General features: G+C 42.8%; 1 protein-coding gene across 4 annotated transcripts in view; it reads left to right on the top strand.

Annotated features, from left to right (window-relative positions):
* The window catches only part of LOC137439467 (double C2-like domain-containing protein alpha), a 384,494-nt gene that overhangs the window by 292,730 nt on the left and 74,854 nt on the right, over positions 1–16,910 (top strand). For all 4 annotated transcript variants that reach the window (XM_078768119.1, XM_068135234.2, XM_068135233.2 and 1 more), the window contains one exon: positions 14,090–14,199. In XM_078768119.1, the coding sequence (XP_078624245.1) occupies positions 14,090–14,199 (110 nt within the window). The remainder of the gene's footprint in view (positions 1–14,089; positions 14,200–16,910) is intronic.

Here is a 16,910-nt window from a genome sequence, read left to right as displayed (position 1 = left end):
TAGGATAGCACTGGTTTAGCTGCTTCCGAAGACCGGCGACGACTCTCTACTTTGCACGGACGACAAACGTATTTCCAAAGTACTTGCAAACCGGTTGAAAAAGGTTATTGGTGATCTAGTCTTACCTGATGAAAGTCGTTGTCTTCCTGGTGGATCTCTCGATGATAACATATTTTAAATCAGAGACCTCATTGATGGTAAATGCGTTCAAAAAGGGTTTGGAATGTTCTTCCTTGATCTCGAAACAGCTTTTGATAGCATCGATTACAGACAGATACATGCGTCACGTGTTGGAAGCATGCAGGCTTGGAGTAAATTTTAACGTTTTATTGCTTTGTTATACACCAACATAATTCGTTTAACCAAAATTGGAATGAGCTTTGTTCCCCAATAAAGGTGCATAGAGGGGGTAAGGCAAGGTTATCCTGTCTGCAGGTTATTATTTGCTCTTACTTTGGAGCCTCTCTTATTGAACTTTGGGAAACATATTTCTGGGATTACCTTTTTTATTACTGGAATTAGTCGTCTCTTGATCTTATCCACGATGCAGATGATGTCTGCCTTTCACCAAGGATAAGCATGATAATGATGCTCTTGTTGAGTGATGAAAATCATACCTGGCTTCTTCTTTGAGATGTAATTGGAGGAAGAGTAAAACGTTATAGGTGCCCTTTCTCAATGGTAGCCCACCTGAGTAATTGCCATTAGCACCAATGCCCCTTCCTGTACAGTTGGAGTGGCGAAATGGCGGAGTCAAATATTGGACGTATTTTTGGGATCCCCACAGTACGTCCAAGAAAAATTGAGAGGGGACGGTTGAACAAATAGAAAGAAGATTGAATCGATGGAAAAGGATTTTACCTGCCAGGCTGGCTTTTGGCCTGCCTCAACTTGTGGCAATTGGGTATGGTCTAGAACTGCTTCTAATTCATCTTCAAAATGTAGATATATAGATTATTTTTTTTGTATACAAGATCGAGGCTCGTGTAAGAGCTAACATGAATCACAAAAAAACAAACGGACACATAAAACGTATAATAAAGGGAGTGGGAGACAACATGGGGAGAGAGGGAAGCACACAAGTACAACAGTAGAGAACAGGGACATCGGGAGATCTGTGCGAGGGAGAGGGCTTTGGGGGAGGAGGCATGGGAAGGGGGAGTGGAGGGTGGGAGAGGTATAAAACACATGGACACTGCCAGGACTTCCAGGAAAGAAGTTGGTATTTCAAAAAACTGGATCTGGGGTGAATTAACAGGGGTAGAAAAGATCAAGGTTTTCGATGGGGTGGTGGTGAACAGATGCTTTGAAGACCTGGAGGGAGTGTGTGGGTATATATATATATATAAATAAAAATAATCCCCTAACTTGATGAAGGAGCACGTCACAAGTTGAATTCCATAACACTTTAGGAGCTGCACGACCTGTTAGCAACAAGTGTAGTCTGCCACATGAACGCCTGGTCTTTGCCTTGTTCAACACTAATTAGGAGGTGAGGTTGCAGTCAGTATGGATAAATTAAATAAAAGGAGCAAAACTGACCCTAAATCCGAAATAACGCTGACTTTATGCACGTAAATTATGCCAACACTGCATCACCTCCAAACTAGGATGGCATAGATGTGACACTCAGGTGTTGAGGCCATATACAGTCACGTGAAAAAGTAAGTACACCCCATGTAAAGTTTTGACTTTTTCAACATATTTCAACATTCAGCTATTTGATCTTCATTTCAACAATATTGATAGATAAAGGTGATATAATATAACAAATATCATGAAACATTTACATTTTGTAGTCCATTGGAGAATTTAAATAAACATAAATGCAAATTTCGCATGTGGAAAAAGTAAGTACACCCCTACATTTATCACTACTTCAAATACCTAACATTAGAATCAGGTGCACCAGCTCAGGTGCAAATGATTAGAACATCGTTAGAGAGGATCTTGGAGGAACCTGTCTTATTTAAACCTCAGACATTTCGTTTGGTTTGCTCTTTGTTGTTGAAGTGTGCGGCATCACCATGCCTAGATCAAAAGAGCTCTCTGAGGCCTTCAGAAAGAAGGTTGTAGATGCCTATGAGTCTGGGAAGGGATTTAAAAAGATCTCCAAACAATTTGAAATCAATCATTCGACTGTCCGGAAGATCATCTCCAAGTGGAGAAGATTCCAAACAACTGCCAACTTGTTCAGGCCAGGCCGCCCCAGCAAGTTCAGCCCGAGAGCAGACCGCAAGATGCTGAAAGAAGTCTCGAAGAACCCCAGAATGTGATCACGGGACCTACAGGTCGCTCTTGCCACTGTTGATGTCAAAGTGCACGAGTCTACCATTAGAAAGAGGCTGCACAAATTTGATCTACATGGGAGGTGTGCCAGGAGGAAACCTTTGCTGTCCAGAAAGAACATCAGGGCAAGACTAAAGTTTGCCATTGAACACCTCGGCAAAGACCAGCACTTCTGGAACAATGTGCTCTGGACAGATGAGTCAAAGGTAGAGCGATTTGGCCACAGTACCAGAAGACATGTTTGGCGAAAACCAAAGAGAGCATTTGACCACAAGAACCTGATACCAACTGTAAAGCATGGTGGTGGAAATATTATGGTTGGGGCAGCTTTGCTGCATCAGGGCCCTGGGTAGCTCACCATCATATAATCCACTATGAATTCTTCATTGTACCAGAGGGTGCTGGAGGATAATGTGAGGCCATCTGTCGGAAAGTGGAAGCTCAACCGAAGGTGGACCTCGCAACATGACAATGACCCTAAACATACCAGTAAATCCACCAAGGAATGGCTGAAAAGAAACAAATGGAGGGTTCTGGAATGGCCAAGTCAAAGCCCGGATCTAAATTCCATAGAGATGTTGTGGGGGGATTTGAAACGAGCTGTGCATGCAAGGAACCCCTTAAACATCGCACAGCTGAAAGAATTCTACATGGAGGAGTGGGCAAAAATTTCTCCCAGTCGAAGTCAGAGACTGGTAGACAGTTATAAGAAACGCCTACTTGAGGTTGTTTCTGCCAAAGGGGGCAATACCACCTATTAGAGCCAAGGGTGTACTTACTTTTTCCACATGCGAAATTTGCATTTATGTTTATTTAAATTATACAATGGACTACAAAATGTAAATGTTTCATGATAGTTGGTATATTATATCACCTTTATCTATCAATATTGTTGAAATGAAGATCAAATAGCTGTATGTTGAAATATGTTGAAAAAGTCAAAACTTTACATGGGGTGTACTTACTTTTTCACGTGACTGTAGGTATTGCTTTCCACAGAAAGTATGATGTTGCCTGTGGTATGTTACTTGCGGAGGGTTGTTTTCCATGGACCTGAACAGGTTGGGAACCACTGGCATACACAATCACATCAGCCAGATTGAGGTTTGAATACGTCAGACAGATGATGTAAAGTGTATCGAGTTATATAACCGCAATATGCTGATTACCACCCAACCTGGAGTGACCTTTGTTCTGCTATAAGAACAAAAACTCGAGGCCTGGTCACGACTCGATTGCCTTGCCAGAAACTGAATACGTAAGTTTAATAAACATGATTTGTTGGACCTGATTTAGTATTTGTTTGTTTTTCCTTCTCTGCCCTCAAGCAGCACAAACAGGACTTTATCACAACTCAAATTTGTTTTATTTTGATCACTCTCCTGGATTGTAAAGCTGCTTAATTGCTTCATGTGAAAGGGGCATTAACCCTGTTTGTTTTGAGCATTTATTTCTCCCATAATTAAATCATCACAAGTTTTCTGTGCTCTGCTTGCAATACAAAATTCCTCCCTTCATGATGTACACATATTACATTGCTCTAGCAGCAAACCTTTATACATCTTGTTGTTGTTTTCTTCCTGTTGTTGTTGATGGAGTATTTTCCCGTTCAGCGTTTTCCTGTTTTTCAATTTACTTTTTTAAAAATGTTTTACTATTTTTCCTCTCATCCTTCTTCTTTGTCTCTTCTTTTTGACTTAATCTTTTTTTTTCTTTTTTTTCTTTTTTCTTTACTTCATTTTACTCATTGTTCTAATTGTAATAATTTGTACTAATTTCTACATTTATTTTTTTTGCATTTTCATTCCCTCGCCTCCCGCAACAGGTTGATTTGTCATCACTATTCAATCCTGCACTACTTTCTTGTCACCATTTACTCACTCACCGATTTGTCATGGCCTTTTGTTTGCCCAAACAGATTTGTTGTTGTCATTCGCTCCCACACAGCTTCATCATGGGCATTCGCTCCCAGATAGATTTGCTGCTGCCATTTACTTTGTTGTCATTGCCCTGCACTACTTTATCATAGTAATACTGTGCCACTTTTGTGGTCATCGTGCACTCATCGTGCGCCCGTTTCTAGTCATTGTCCTGCACCATTTTCTGGTTGTCATCAGCTTGCGTCACTTTTCAGAAATAGTCCTGTGTTTCATTGTTGTCACCATTCACACCTGCACTGCTTTGTCGCTGACACTCCACCCTGTACTGCTTTATTGCTGACATTCGGTGCAGTACCATTTCGTCCAGGACATTTGACCCCGTGCCTCTTTGTCACCGACATTTGACCCCGTGCCGCTTTGTCACTGACATTTGACCCCGTGCCGCTTTGTCACCGACATTTGACCCCGTGTGGCTTTGTCACTGACATTTGACCCCGTGCCGCTTTGTCACCGACATTTGACCCCGTGCCGCTTTGTCGCTGATATGTCGTGCAGCACCACTTTGTCACTGACATTAAGTGCAACTCTGCTTTATTGCTGACATTCGGTGCAGTGCCATTTTATTCCAGACATTCGGTTCACAGTGCTTTGTCACCCACATTCGGATCCGCACTGCTTTGTCACCGACATTCGGTTCCAAACTGCTTTGTCACCGACATTCGTTTCACAGTGCTTTGTCACCCACATTCGGTTCCGCACTGCTTTGTCACCGTCATTCGGTTCACTGTGCTTTGTCACCAACATTCGGTTCCGCACTGCTTTGTCACCGACATTCGGTTCACACTGCTTTGTCACCGTCATTCGGTTCACACTGCTTTGTCACCGTCATTCGGTTCCACACTGCTTTGTCACCGACATTCGGTTCACACTGCTTTGTCACCGTCATTCGGTTCACACTGCTTTGTCACCGTCATTCGGTTCCACACTGCTTTGTCACCGACATTCGGTTCACACTGCTTTGTCACCGTCATTCGGTTCCACACTGCTTTGTCACCGACATTCGGTTCACACTGCTTTGTCACCGTCATTCGGTTCACACTGCTTTGTCACCGTCATTCGGTTCCACACTGCTTTGTCACCGACATTCGGTTCACACTGCTTTGTCACCGTCATTCGGTTCACACTGCTTTGTCAGCGTTATTCGGTTCCGCACTGCTTTGTCACCGACATTCGGTTCACACTGCTTTGTCACCGTCATTCGGTTCACACTGCTTTGTCACCGACATTCGGTTCACACTGCTTTGTCACCGTCATTCGGTTCCACACTGCTTTGTCACCGACATTCGGTTCACACTGCTTTGCCACCGTCATTCGGTTCCACACTGCTTTGTCACCGACATTCGGTTCACACTGCTTTGTCACCGTCATTCGGTTCACAGTGCTTTGTCACCAACATTCGGTTCCGCACTGCTTTGTCACCGACATTCGGTTCACACTGCTTTGTCACCGTCATTCGGTTCACACTGCTTTGTCACCGTCATTCGGTTCCACACTGCTTTGTCACCGACATTCGGTTCACACTGCTTTGTCACCGTCATTCGGTTCACACTGCTTTGTCACCGTCATTCGGTTCCGCACTGCTTTGTCACCGACATTCGGTTCACACTGCTTTGTCACCGTCATTCGGTTCACACTGCTTTGTCACCGTCATTCGGTTCCACACTGCTTTGTCACCGTCATTCGGTTCCACACTGCTTTGTCACCGACATTCGCTTCACACTGCTTTGTCACCGTCATTCGGTTCACAGTGCTTTGTCACCGTCATTCGGTTCACACTGCTTTGTCACCGTCATTCGGTTCCGCACTGCTTTGTCACCGTCATTCGGTTCACACTGCTTTGTCACCGTCATTCGGTTCCACACTGCTTTGTCACCGTCATTCGGTTCCACACTGCTTTGTCACCGACATTCGCTTCACACTGCTTTGTCACCGTCATTCGGTTCACAGTGCTTTGTCACCGTCATTCGGTTCACACTGCTTTGTCACCGTCATTCGGTTCCGCACTGCTTTGTCACCGTCATTCGGTTCCGCACTGCTTTGTCACCGTCATTCGGTTCACAGTGCTTTGTCACCAACATTCGGTTCCGCACTGCTTTGTCACCGACATTCGGTTCACACTGCTTTGTCACCGTCATTCGGTTCACACTGCTTTGTCACCGACATTCGGTTCACATTGCTTTGTCACCAACATTCGGTTCACACTGCTTTGTCACCGACATTCGGTTCCGCACTGCTTTGTCACCGTCATTCGGTTCCGCACTGCTTTGTCACCGTCATTCGGTTCACAGTGTTTTGTCACCGACATTCGGTTCACAGTGCTTTGTCACCGACATTCGGTTCACAGTGTTTTGTCACCGACATTCGGTTCACAGTGCTTTGTCACTGACATTCGGTTCACAGTGTTTTGTCACTGACATTTGGTTCCTCACTGCTTTGTCACCGACATTCGGTTCACAGTGCTTTGTCACTGACATTCGGTTCACAGTGTTTTGTCACCGACATTCGGTTCACAGTGCTTTGTCACCGACATTCGGTTCACAGTGCTTTGTCACCAACATTCGGTTCCGCACTGCTTTGTCACCGTCATTCGGTTCCGCACTGCTTTGTCACCGACATTCGACCACACGTCACTTTGTCGCTGACATTCGCGTATTTGAATCTCCCGCAATGGGCCTATCACTTTCTCATCATAGACAGAATCGCTGCTCATCTCCACTCATTTGTTCCTATTTTTCCCCGCTTGTGAAATCACCTTCCACATTCTCTTTCAATCTTTTTTCTCTCCAGTTCGTCAAGACAGCTATTCACCATCATCTCAAGTCATCCCATATCCAAAAGCTTGATAGTTTCTAACCCTGTTAAGGCCATCCCTGACCCCAAACTGACTTCCTTCCAAATTTCCAGTTTTTCTTTCCTGATTTTTTTGCTTCTGTATCCATTTTGTTCACACCGAGCATTCTTCCTTACCCCTCATTCCACCCCTCACCCATTATTTGTCCAAATCTCCCACTATTTTGCCATTCCACCCCGTCGTTGGTGTTTTCCGCCTCTCTGTACTGTTTGTTTTGTTGTGTTGCATCCCGATCCAATTGGTTCAGTGTTCTTGCTCTTCCAATGTAACAATGAAATTTTCACTTCCTGTCATCCTCTTCTTTTATTCCCCACTGACTCACTTCCATTTCCCTTCTTCCATAATCCTTCATTCCTGATTTCTTTCTTGCTTTTTACTTGTATTTTAATATTTCGCTTCGTTTGGCCCTATTTTCTGTTGTGAACCCTTCCTTCCGTTCTCCCGTAAGCATAAACGATGTTCACTTATCTCTCAAATGTATGTAATTATCTCCCTTGTATGCACGTCTGCAACAACAGCTGTTGCAGGAGTACAGTGTATTGTCTCCTTGAAAGGGCCACCCTATTTCCACCAAAAAAACAATGACCAATATTGAAAAAAAACTAATTTATTTTGAAAGACAGGTGGCCCTTGTGATGAATTGGCCTGTCCACTGGCCCCGATGGCACTCTCTCAGGCGGCTTCTATCAGAAAGAAACCCACGGTGTGCAGGTTGATGTCGGAGCTCCAAGCCGCTCCCCTGCTACTTCATCCTCCGCCTCAACGCTCTGGGAATTTATTGTTTCCGCCGCACAGGGATGTTTTTCTTCGCCATCACAGACCGCTCATAAGAATTCCCAGTGAATAATATGCTTCTTCATGGCACCAGATGCACTTGAGATTAACCTGCTCTTTTCATGTCTATTTTTACCAACCTGACTGCTGATGACCGGTTCGTGGTTCATCTTTCTGAACATGCTGTTGTTTTAGTGAAAAGGGGTTGATGTGAAAATGTAGGGGAAAAGTTTTGGTTGGAGGAGAGTTGAGTTTGATGTGAAGGTTAAGGCTTTGATGGTATGATAAGAAAGTTGTTAATTCATATCGAAATTTATAAAGCAAAGAACAAATCGAGACATTAGCTCATTGAAGTACATGAAAGCCGAGTGTTCTTGGCCTGGTTTGTGTGATTTTATCACACAGTGGGTGGGATTGGCCAAGCATTACATCATTACACGATCCATACTATAAGAGAGATGCTTGCCCGTTTGTCTGTCCGTCGGTCTCTATGTGTGTGTGTGTGTGTGTGTGCGTTCTCTGACACTCTCAGAGACACAGAGTGCATAACTATGGACGTAAATGTCCAATTATCGACACACCACAACAAATTGTAAATGAGTGGTTAGATCTTAACAAATCCAATATCTGCACATTACTTCACAGCAGCAGAAGTAAGATCAATACCTTAAAAAAACAACTGAAAGAGGTTTGGCAAATCGTGAACAGATTAATGGAAGAGGCCGATCAAGAGGAACTCCCAATCCAACACATGGAAGCAATTCTGGCCATGATTGATCATAAAATGTACAAAGATAAACCTAAAGAAGTGAATCGTAGAAAAGACAATGATATCATCAAAATTATGTTTGATAACAAAGGGGTGGAAATGATCAATATCGAGAAAATACTTCAACATAAGGAAGTGTGGAGTAAACTTCCAGAAACAATACAACAGAGAGAGCGACCAAGAGTTGTGTACACTTTGGGAAGTTCAATTCGGGGAAAGATCTTCAACTACAAGGACACTGTACAATCTATAGATGTAGAGGAATGGCTAAATAACATCATTGTAATTGTGCACATTCCGCATTCAAAGATCCACATCATAAACACGTCATCACAGGTGATCTCAGAATAGTGAAAGATAAAAGATTACGTGCGTTACTTACAAAAGGACCAAATTATCGAGAAAATAAAAGAATAAACTGGAATAAAGCAATGGAACTTACAATGATGGGACTGGGCGAATGGATCAGAGGACAAATTGATAAACATAAAGTACCAAACACACAAATGGCTTTATGGTTGGAGGAGGTAGAGAAACATGTGAAAAGGAGAGTTGTTGATTTGAAATGAAAAGTTCGAATCAATAATCCGAAGGCAATTTTAAACAATCCAGAGACACGTGATTCCTTAAGGCAGCTTCAAACGCAATGTGTTATTGTTCCAATTGACAAAGCAAATAATAATATCGCATTTGTATGTAAAACATTCTACATTCAAACACTTTTGGAAGAATTGGGCTGAGACACGGGAATTTCAAAGACCTACAAAATAAGTAACGAGAACAAAACAGACTTGATACAACACCATACAAATCACTCAACGGTGAGAAGACTGCTAGTTCCGGATATACACCACAAATTACCATTCATTTACTGGATCCCAAAAATGCACAAACACCCTTGTAAGATGAGGTTCATCATCGCAAGTGGAGTATGTAGTTTGAAACCTTCGTCGGGCAGTATTACAGCGGCAATGAAACTAATCTATAAATGCTTAAAAAACTACCATGAAAAAGTGAAGTTTTATTCTGGTATTAAGAAATTCTGGATCATTGACAATTCCAAACCGGTAATCGACAGTGTCCACAACATTAATAACAAGGGTAAGGCAAAATGTCTTTCAATTTTTGATTTTTCCACATTGTACACAAACATTCCACATGACAAGCTCGTAACCGCATTGGACAGAGCAGTAGATAAAGCATTTGCAGAAGGTAATAGCGTATACATTAATGTATATCAAAACAGAGCACACTGATCTGTAAAGGATGATCAATATTCAGGTAGTTTTTCAAAAAGTAAACTCAAAGAAAGTATTCGATTTCTTATAAACTAGGGCATGCCCGTACTATATATAAGCTAGGACGTGCCCGTACGTGGGTGCCCGTTCCTTGCCAAAAAAAAAAAAAAAAAAAATTTGTGTAGGGGTGTGTGTGTGTAAACATCCTAGGGCGTGCCCGTACGTGGGTGCAAAAAAACACGCGTGCAAACAACAACAACAAAAAAAAACTTTGAAACCACGTGGCAGTAACGACCACAGAACCCCACCCCCCCCCCCTCTATTTACATGAATGGTTTGGTCCATTCGCAACGACCACAGAACCCCCCCCTCTATTTACATGCAATGGTTTGGTCCAAAGCGAACGGCTTGCAGTGTTTGGTAAAGAAATCGCCATAGCTCGGTAACTACTTGTCCGATTAATTTCAAACCTTGAAAAGGCACATCCTCGGGTCCCCAGCAATATACCTGGCAAGTTTAAAGTATATCGGACCGGTAGTTGTCGAGAAACAGCGGTCACAGACAAACATACACACATACACACATACACACATACAAACACACATACACACATACACACAGAGATTAATGGAATTATAGATAGATAACAGTTTGTTTACATTTGGCAACAAGATACTCCAGCAGACAGTGGGGATGCCCATGGGTTCTGATCCCAAGATACTCAGAGGCAGTGGGGATACCCATGGGTTCAGATCCCAAGATACTCCAGCAGACAGTGGGGATACCCATGGGTTCAGATCCCCAGATACTCCAAGAGACAATGGGCATACCCATGGGTTCAGATCCCAAGATACTCCAGCAGACAGTGGGGATACCCATGGGTTCAGATCCCCAGATACTCCAAGAGACAATGGGCACACCCATGGGTTCAGATCCCCAGATACTCCAAGAGACAATGGGCATACCCATGGGTTCAGATCCCAAGATACTCAAAGAGACAGTGGGGATACCCATGGGTTCAGATCCCAAGATATTCCAAGAGACAGTGGGGATACCCATGGGTTCAAATCCCAAGATACTCCAGCAGACAGTGGGCATACCCATGGGTTCAGATCCCAAGATACTCCAGCAGGCATCTACTGATGTACCATCTATTGATGTGGATCCATGATCGAGGTTGTGGATCTACTGATGTACCATCTATTGATGTGGATCCATGATCGAGGTTGTGGATCTACTGATGTGCCATCTATTGATGTGGATCCATGATCGAGGTTGTGGATCTACTGATGTACCATCTATTGATGTGGATCCATGATCGAGGTTGTGCATCTACTGATGTACCATCTATTGATGTGGATCCATGATCGAGGTTGTGGATCTACTGATGTACCATCTATTGATGTGGATCCATGATCGAGGTTGTGGATCTACTGATGTGCCATCTATTGATGTGGATCCATGATCGAGGTTGTGGATCTACTGATGTACCATCTATTGATGTGGATCCATGATCGAGGTTGTGCATCTACTGATGTACCATCTATTGATGTGGATCCATGATCGAGGTTGTGGATCTACTGATGTACCATCTATTGATGTGGATCCATGATCGAAGTTGTGGATCTACTGATGTGCCATCTATTGATGTGGATCCATGATCGAGGTTGTGGATCTACTGATGTACCATCTATTGATGTGGATCCATGATCGAGGTTGTACATCTACTGATGTACCATCTATTGATGTGGATCCATGATCGAGGTTGTGGATCTACTGATGTACCATCTATTGATGTGGAACCATGATCGAGGTTGTGGATCTACTGATGTACCATGTATTGATGTGGATCCATGATCGAGGTTGTGCATCTACTGATGTACCATCTTGATGTGGATCCATGATCGAGGTTGTGGATCTACTGATGTACCATCTATTGATGTGGATCCATGATCGAGGTTGTGGACCTACTGATGTACCATCTATTGATGTGGATCCATGATCGAGGTTGTGGATCTACTGATGTACCATCTATTGATGTGGATCCATGATCGATGTTGTGGATCGGCCGTTTGGAGAGGTCCTGGGCTGAAAGGATTGAAACCTCGAGGAAGAACGGTGCCCAGCTGATGATCCGTGCAGTCGGGAAACGAGTCAATTGCTTACAGGTTAAGGTTCCTGCTTTAGGTCGAGGAACCATGTTTTGAGGTTTACAATTTAAATAAAGTTGAATATGGGATGTTGTGAAATTAACATAATTTTCAGCAATCCTTTAAATTATTTATATTTAAGTTTAGGAACAAAAACCAATACTGTACAATTAATAAAATGCATTTTAAAATAAGAATTGAAAATCATGAGAGATAGAATTGTGAGAAACAAACAAAAAAAATAACCAGGTCAGGAGACGACGATGGTTGACGAGCGAGCGGTATTCAATGACAAAGGACGGACTATAACCGAAACACCCGGACTGGGTTTTTTTTTAGCAATGTGAAAAGTAATATTAAATGATCCCCAATTCTTTAGTGGGCTTCGGGAGGTGTTTTAGGCCCACACAAAAAAAATGTAAAAAACAAAATCTGATTTAATCAAAATGCCAACAGGATTACAACAGCACTTCCTTATAAAATGTGGAATATGATTTATCCTTTCGATATCGTACCTGGGTCTTACAAGGACGTTGTGGTGGTGTTGGTGTAGATCTTTTTGAGCCGTCTCGTGTTGGTTAGATTTCCAAACTAACTCTAAACTGTGGGATTGTTGCATCACCAATCCCACAGTTTCTTCCCCCCATTTTCTCCTGTTCCTTTTGTTCTGTTGCGACTTGATCGGTTCAGTGTTCTTGCTCTTCCACGAGCCGTGATTTTGTAATCAAAAAATCGTAATCACAGGCAGGTTGCATCAGAAAGTGTGCCATCCCACTGATGGATGTTAAACCTGGGGTCCCATCTACTAGGATTAGGTGGTGGATCTACTAGGAAGTCTACATCTACAAGGAAGGTATCTTAGTCAAACTTGGTGCACTTATGTATAATGAGGTAAAGATGAACTGATTAGATTTTGGGGTCCCGAGGTCAAAGGGCAAAGGTCAGAGGCCATGTTAGGTAAAAATCCAGTTACCGCGATAACTTGTGAACCAGTAATGGGATACTGACCCAAGTTGGTACAAGTATACATTATGATGCAAAGATGAACTGATTTGATTTTGGGCTCAATAGGTCAAGTGTTTCGATTTTGGGGTCACGGGTCAAAGGTCAGAGGTCATGTTAGGTGAAAATACTGTTACCATGATAACTTGTGAACCAGTGATGGGATACTGACCCAAGTTGGTACAAGTATACATTATGATGCAAAGATGAACTGATTTGATTTTGGGCTCAATAGGTCAAGTGTTTCGATTTTGGGGTCACGGGTCAAAGGTCAGAGGCCATGTTAGGTAAAAATCCTGTTACCGCGATAACTTGTGAACCAGTGATGGGATACTGACCCAAGTTGGTACAAGTATATATTATGATGCAAAGATGAACTGATTTGATTTTGGGCTCAATAGGTCAAGTGTTTCGATTTTGGGGTCATGGGTCAAAGGTCAGAGGTCATGTTAGGTGAAAATACTGTTACCATGATAACTTGTGAACCAGTGATGGGATACTGACCCAAGTTGGTACAAGTATATATTATGATGCAAAGATGAACTGATTTGATTTTGGGCTCAATAGGTCAAGTGTTTCGATTTTGGGGTCGAGGGGTCAAAGGTCAGAGGTCATGTTAGGTGAAAATACTGTTACCATGATAACTTGTGAAGCAGCGATGGAATTTTGACTAAAGTTGGTACAAGTATGTATTATGATGCAAAGATGAACTGACTTGATTTTGGGGTCAATAAGTCAAAGGTCAAAGTCTGTAATATGTCTATAACTAGAGAATGGCTGAAGGGATCTTATTCAAACTTGGTACAGGTATGTATAATGATGAAAATATTAACTTTAAAGTTGGTGGATCTTAAAGATCCCATGGTGTCTTTGATGACGCGTAGGAGAGTTTCTCCTGAAAAATTCTCTCTCTTGTCCACTGTAATGGATTCCCCTCCCATAAACACTTTCCATTCATAAATAAATAAATATGTTGTTCCATTTTAATGTTGGTACTATATCCACCACTATTATTGTCTCTCACTCCACATTTTCTTCTTGGCTTCTGTCCATCACCTACCCTCCCATCACACCAGGCAAACAAGTTGCGTACCAAGACTCTGCGGAACACCTTGAACCCGGTGTGGAATGAGACGCTCACATATTATGGCCTCACCGATGAAGACATGCAAAGGAAAACCCTCCGGTGAGTGGACATGGTCCTGAGGTCAAAGTGCAAAGGTCAGAGGCCATGTTAGGTAAAAATCCTGTTACCGCGATAACTTGTGAACTAGTGATGATATACTGACCAAAGTTGGTCCAAGTATGTATTATGAAGAAAAGATGAACTTATTTGATTTTGGGGTCAATAGGTCAAAGGTCAAAGTCTGTAATAGGTCTATAACTAGAGAATGGCTGAAGCGATCTTATTCAAACTTGGTACAAATATGTATAATTATGTAAATATTACCTGATTCGATTTTGGGGTCAAGAGGTCAAAAGTCAAATGTCAGACATCCCATGAGGTAAAAATTCTGTTACTGAGCTAACTTGTGAACCCAGCCATGGGCTTTTCACCAAACTTGTTATAATTATACATTATGATGCAAAGATAAACTGATTAGATTTTTGGGTCAAGAGGTCAAAGATCAGAGGTCATGCTTAGTTACAATTATTTTGCGACCGTGATAACTTTAGAATGGCTGAAGGGATCTTAGTAAAACTTGTTGCAGGTACGTATAATGAGGTAAATATGAACTGATTCGATTTTGGGGTCACAAGGTCAAAAGCCAAAGGTCAGAGGTTATGTTAAGTAAAAAATTTGTTCTGCGCCAATTCGTGAACCAGTGATGGGATTTTGAACAAACTTGGTATAAGTATAATGTATGATGCAAAAATGAACCGATTCGATTTTGGAGTCAAGGTCAAAGGTCAGAGGTCATGTGAGGTAAAAATGTGATAACTTTAGAACAGCTGAATGGATTAAAATGAAACTTAGTACAAGTATGTATAATGATGCAATCATGTGGGCTGAGGCATATCAGTCGACGTTCCGATGTCGAAGAGTGTCGTTCTACTTCATTCATATCATCATGTTTGCCGTCATCTAATTGAACGACGCTTGTGCGATATTCATTCATATGTCATGCGGTCGGGTCAAATTGAACCACATCTCATTGTGTCTGCATACCTCTGCATGTATCACCTGCGGCTTGTGCAAAAAACAAACCGATGCTCGTGCATCACAAAATGCCCAACCGCACTGCAACTGCGTTCCTGCGGTTCACACATCAAATGGTTGCGCTCCACTCAAAACGAAAAGCTTTTGCTTGTACAGTTTGGACATTTGTTATAACGGCATGACTACCCGCCACATGAATCAGAATGAGAAATAGAGTGATTTCCTCGAGGTCATCTGTACATAGTGGCACAGTGTTTCCTGCAGATGTGGTTCCACAACTTGGTGTTTTCCAAGACCTAAACGGACAATTTTTGATCTTTCTGTTTCAGATGTAGATGAGCCAGTTCATCATAAGTGTTGTAAACTTATTCCGACATCCAAACCTTCGTTACAGGTGTTGTGTGTTGAAGCGTGATGCGTGACGCGATGTAATATTGTAAGCTCAAACTTGTCCCCATGAAGACATCAGCCAAACGCAGGTTAATCACAGCTTTGTCTCATGAGGTTGCGCTGATTTACTGTTCTGAAAGTAATCGGGACAAACAAATCGGGATTAGTGGAGGATTCTCTCGGATGCGCACGGCCGCATCATTACTCGTCTCACGATGCCATCGATGCTACTTGGAAATGCCACTTTCCTCAGCAAGGCTTTCCCCAGAAGGACACATTAGGATGCCTCTTTACCTTGAGCGCATTGGGAGAGACCGGGGTTGTGAGGAGAGAGTTAAGTGCTCTAGATTGGGACAACCGAATCGTTTGCTTTCAGAATCATTGGAATCTCCTGCGATGAAGTTAACTCCGAGGGCCTTTCACTCACTCACCGCAGGCAGGTTGGTGGTCTTTCTGTCTTCTACCGACTCCTCTCCGGCCTTGCTGCCCCAGCTCTCTCTGGGCTCTGTCCTCCAAATATTCCTACAGGTCGCACAAGATCTGCTGCAACCCTCTTATGGTTAAACTGCCAAAATCAAGACTCTCTATATTCACCTTTACTCCTTCATTCCTCTTTTCTCCCGCCTCTGGAACAACTCACTCTCTTCAATCCCACTCCTCCCTCCAGGTCTTTAAAACAGCTGTTCACCACCATCTCTTATCTTCCCCCATCCAAAACCTTGATCTTAGCTACCTCCGTTAATTCACCCCAGATCCACTTTTTTGAAATAACGATTTCTTTCCTGAAAGTCCTGGCAGTGTCCTTTTTTTTTTCACCTAAACAACCTCCCCCCCCCCCCCCCCCCCCACTTCGCATGCTTCCTCCCCCAAGCCCTCTTCCTCCCACAGATCTCCCGATGTCCCTGTTCTCAAATGTTGTACTTGTGTGCTGCCCTCTCCCTCCCCAGCCCCCATCTTGTCTCCCGCTCCCTTTATCATACGTTTTATGCTTTTTGTGTCGGTTTGTCTTTTTGTGATCAATGTTAGCTCTTACACAAGCCTCGATCTTGTATTTTTAAAAAAGAAGAAGAAGAAGAAAAAAAAACAGGCGGAGCACAATCAGCAAGAGAAACGGGCAACCTTCAAGGAGTAAATGTGCAGTGTACAGAGTATATTATTCCAATGAGGTGTCATTCTAGAGACACAGAATGAGGCAAGAGTTGTTGTGCAGTGGAACTAACGAGTGCTATTAAGGATGAGCAGAAGGCATTTACTTTGGTGTAAAATAATTGGCCTGGAGTCAGACTCATGTCACTATCAGTATAAACAGTGGCTAATTAGGAAAATAACTCGGCAAGCCAAAAGAG

This window comes from Myxine glutinosa, chromosome 14 (genome assembly GCF_964187855.1).
Source record: "Myxine glutinosa chromosome 14, kmMyxGlut1.1, whole genome shotgun sequence".
Classification (NCBI taxonomy): domain Eukaryota; kingdom Metazoa; phylum Chordata; class Myxini; order Myxiniformes; family Myxinidae; genus Myxine; species Myxine glutinosa.
Note: the sequence above shows the minus strand (reverse complement) of the source record. Positions and strands in the feature narration are given on the sequence as shown.